Below are 4,220 nucleotides of genomic sequence, written 5' to 3'. Positions count from 1 at the left end.
ACTCCCACATGGCCAACTGCAGTCCGAGTCCCGGACCTGGCGGCTTGCTTTCTCACTTTCCCTCCTCTCTGTCTCTGTGTCTCTCTCTGGTCAAATTAAAATAAATGAATGAATAACTAAAATTTAAAAAAATGAAAAGAAAATGAGAAAGCAAGCCACCAGGTCTAGGACTTGAACCATGGCTGGCCATGTGGGAGTCACACCACCCACTGGCTCCGAAGATGCAGTCTTAACTGTAAGCTTGCCTCTTGTGGGGAAAAAATAAAAACCCACTTTGAAACTTTTGTTAATATTATACCTCTACATCACTTTCTCTTTTAGCCTGGATCATTTCATTCTAGCAACGTGAGCTACTTTTGGTCCTATTAACAACCCCCATTGGGACCAGCAGTTAGCGTAATGGCTATGTCACTGGACTCCTACGTAGTCAACCGTGGTTCACGTCCTGGACCTGGTGGCTTAAAACTCACGCCGGGCACGTGTGCGTGTGTGCCCAAGATCCCGAGAGGAGAAAGGAGAAGAAGGGATTGTGGCGTGGCCATCCCCCCTGGGGGGTGACTTCTCGCTTTCTGTCTCTCTGTCTCTGTCTGTCTGTCTGGTGAGCGCACACGCCCTATAGGAGAAAAAAAAAACTTCTCAAAAACAAAACAAAAAACCAATCCCCATTATGCCAAGGGCAGGTTTGTACAAGCAATTCCCACTGTCCAGGTAAGATCTGTGACACAGAAAACAAAACACAACCCCAAGGAAATGTAGTTAAGATTACTCCATTAATGACATTAGAGCTGGGCCAGCCAGGTGGCATGGTGGTTCAGGCAGCTGGATCCCACATGGCCGACGTCGCGGTGTGAGTCCTGGACCCAGTGGCTTAAGAAACACGCTAGACGCACATGTATGTGTGCCCAAAATCCTGAGAGGAGAATGGAGTAGAAGGGACTGTGGCATGGCCATTCCCCATGGGAAGTAATTTTTCCCTTTGTTCTTTCTGTCTCTCTCCAGAGAGTGCACACACCCCTCAGCAAAAACCAAGAAAAAAAAAAAATCAGAGTTTCTGTCCAAGTATGTAGAACTACAGATGCTCCTCAGCTCACGAGGTTATGTCCTCCTAAGTTAGAAATACATGTAACATACTCAACAGGTTTGAATAACGATCTGTTCCCCAAAGGTTCACGCTTTGGAATTTAGTCTCAGTGGGCAGTGATTGGATGGCCCCCAAAGTTCCCGTGTTGGGACTTGGTTGTATTGTAAAGGTAGTCAATGAAAACTTAAACCCTTTGTGGTGGCCCAGGGTGGGCCTTTGTTTTTTTTTTTTGAGAGGTTTTTGTTATAGGGCACGTGCACTCACCAGAAAGAGAGAGACAGAGAGACAGAAAGCGAGAAGTCACCCCCCAGGGGGGATGGCCACGCCACAATCCCTTCTTCTCCTTTCTCCTCTCGGGATCTTGGGCACACACGCACACGTGCCCGGCGTGAGTTTTAAGCCACCAGGTCCAGGACGTGAACCACGGTTGACTACGTAGGAGTCCAGTGACATAGCCATTACGCCAACTGCTGGTCCCCAGGATGGGCCTTTGAATGTGATGGGTCTTTATGGTGGGGCCCCATGATCGAGTCCAGGGGTGTTTATAAAGAGGAAAGGAGGCAGGCAGGGCCACCCGGATACAGACCGGGCTCCACTCTGCTCCAGGTTCTGCCCTCCATCACTCTGTGATGCCTTTGCACTCTGCAACCACCACGACTATGAGCCAATAAGCCACCATTTCTGTGGAGATCGCCCATCTCAGGTATTTCTGTTAGCAACACGGTAAAAGACCAAGGTAATATCCAACCTACCAAACATCATAACTGTAGTGAAGGTAAAAACCAGAACGGTTGTGTGGGTACTCGAAGTAGTTTCTACTGAATACATATCACATTATCACTATCATAAAGTTTACCGATTTTTTTCTTTTTTCTATTTTTTGCCAGAGGGCATGTGTGCTCACCAGAAAGCAGCAGAGAGAGGGAGAGCAAGAAGCACTCATGTGGTCATGCTGCAATCCCTTCTCCATGTTTTCATCTTTCTGGGACTTTGGGGGATGCACACATGGACCTGGTATGTTTTTTTTTAATTTTTAAAAAAGAATTATTTAATTTTAACTTTATTTATTATTATTTCTAATTTTATCAGAGAGAGAGAGAGAGAGAGAGAGAGAGAGAGAGAAAGGGAAGTGAGAAAGGAAGCTATCAGGTCCAAGACTTGAACCATAGGTGGCCATGTGGGAGTCCAGCGCCTTTAACTACCATGCCACCTGCTGGCCCCGTACCTGGTATGTTTTTCTTGTGCCAGGGTCGGGATTCAAACCTCAGTCGGTTATGTGGAATCTGTCTCCCTTAACCATTAGGCCACAGGGCCAGCCCATCCTCAGATCTCTTTCAGATCTTTTTCACATGAGGGAATATACTCTTCTGTGTTTAAGACACTGCGACCGGATCTTGCAATATGAATCCAATTAATTGGCTAGAAATATTTCATCTCAAATCACATTTGGGAAATCCATATTCACGGAACTCATCCTGAGCTGGCTAGAGGAATCTGGGACAGATCTTAGTCAACTGTAATCTAATTCCTCAGGCCGTTTGACTGGAGTCCTCCCTGCATGGCCACCTGTAAGAGAACAAGGGGCCTGCTCACTGCAGGGTAGTTGAAGAAGGTAGAACCCTTCCCTTGACCTCCTGCACCTCTGCCGCCTTGGTCTCAATGCTGGATACTCTCACATTTCGGGGGTCTTCAGGAAGGAGAGAGCCAATAACTGAAATGATGTTACAGACTTATTCAAATAACTGCTTCTTCAGTTCCCCACTCGTGTCCCCGACATCTGTTGCTTGTTCCAAAGGGTATGTCCTAGGGGTCACTTTAGGTTTCAAGGTGTCATTATCTGTACAGTAGCTTCCTAGCCAGCCTACCCATCAGAGTTCTCACCTCCTTCCAACCACAGCCAATCCATGCTCTTGCCTCTGGTCCCAGGCTAAATTTCCTCCTTCACTCCAACACATAGCCTTGGTTACATTTCCCTGCCGTCTGCACACAAGCTGGCTATGCACAGCTGCAGCCCCGGCTGGCCCCAGGACTGCTTGCTTTAGTAGTTGAGGGAGCATTTATTACTTACAGCTCCTCCGACCACAAGACAGCATAGGAAACACCTCTCCTGTCCTTCTATTTTCTATTGAGAGGCTGGTTCATAGAAATCACCCTCAGCAGACACACCGCACATGACTGGCAGGGCTTAGTATTCAGGGAAGTATAAACGCTGGGTTCCAATCCTGACTCTTACTTAATTAGCCGGGCGACCACGGCCAGCTGCTTCCCCTCAGTGAGACTATTTCATCGTCACCCAAGTTGACAAGATAAACCCGGGTGAAACGAGGACTAGCGTACAGGGAGCCCTGGCGCAGCCCCAGGCCCAGGGCGCATCGTCAGCCCGGCAACAGAACTTTCATTGGGAGGCCAGCGGGGACGAAGAGGGCCGGGCTGCTGTCCTGGAGAGGTCCAAGGTCAGTTAACTTGCAGAGCAAGGTCACTCAGGGCAGGCCCAGGAAGGCTAACCCTGGGATGGACAGCCTGCTGATACGCCCGAGGGGTGCAGCGAGGGCCTGTCTTCTCTAGGGACAGTCCCCGACCCCCTGCGGCTCACGAAGGCCGCTCAGGCAGGCCCGGAGGTCCTCCTTGCAGGAGGGAGGCCCTCTCCCCACTACTGCGTTACAGAAGCGCAATCACTGCTGCCGCCGGGCGCCGGACGACCCCCGCGGGCACCCGGAGGGGGCGGAGCCGGTGGGGGCGTGGCCTTGGGATGTACCAACTTCACATGGGGGGGCACCCTCTCCTGGGCGACACATCACAGCGGTACGACGAATAGGCTCTAAGGTAGCCGCAGCCAAGAGTAAGATCTTGCGACCTTCTTTCTCGAATCCCGATGATCCAGGGCGCAGAGCCAGCCCGGGCGAGGCAGATCCTCGGACGTCCCGTGTCCCCCCCGGTTGGGCGCGGCGGGCGTGGGGGGCGTGGTCGGGGCGTGGCCGGGGCTGCCCTTGCGGCGCGGCGGGGGACAGCGCGCGGTTAAAGACCCGGCTAGTCTGGTGTCTGCAGCTCACGCTCCTAGAAGGCCCGAGGGCGCCGGGTTGTGTCTGCACGATGTTGTGCCGGGATGCTTGCAGGTGAGAGGCGGCGGGCGCGTGCGGGC

At 51.5% G+C, this 4,220-nt stretch overlaps 1 protein-coding gene across 2 annotated transcripts in view; it reads left to right on the top strand.

Annotated features, from left to right (window-relative positions):
* The first annotated feature begins 4,045 nt into the window (after positions 1-4,045).
* Positions 4,046-4,220, top strand: part of SOD2 (superoxide dismutase 2) — a 30,351-nt gene continuing 30,176 nt past the window's right edge. For both annotated transcript variants that reach the window (XM_014589241.2, XM_006152239.3), the window contains exon 1: positions 4,046-4,194. In XM_014589241.2, the coding sequence (XP_014444727.1) occupies positions 4,172-4,194 (23 nt within the window). In that variant the 5' untranslated portion in view covers positions 4,046-4,171. The remainder of the gene's footprint in view (positions 4,195-4,220) is intronic.

This window comes from Tupaia chinensis, unplaced genomic scaffold (genome assembly GCF_000334495.1).
Source record: "Tupaia chinensis unplaced genomic scaffold, TupChi_1.0 Scaffold000346_1, whole genome shotgun sequence".
NCBI lineage: Eukaryota > Metazoa > Chordata > Mammalia > Scandentia > Tupaiidae > Tupaia > Tupaia belangeri.
This window is presented reverse-complemented; position numbering and strand designations above follow the sequence as displayed.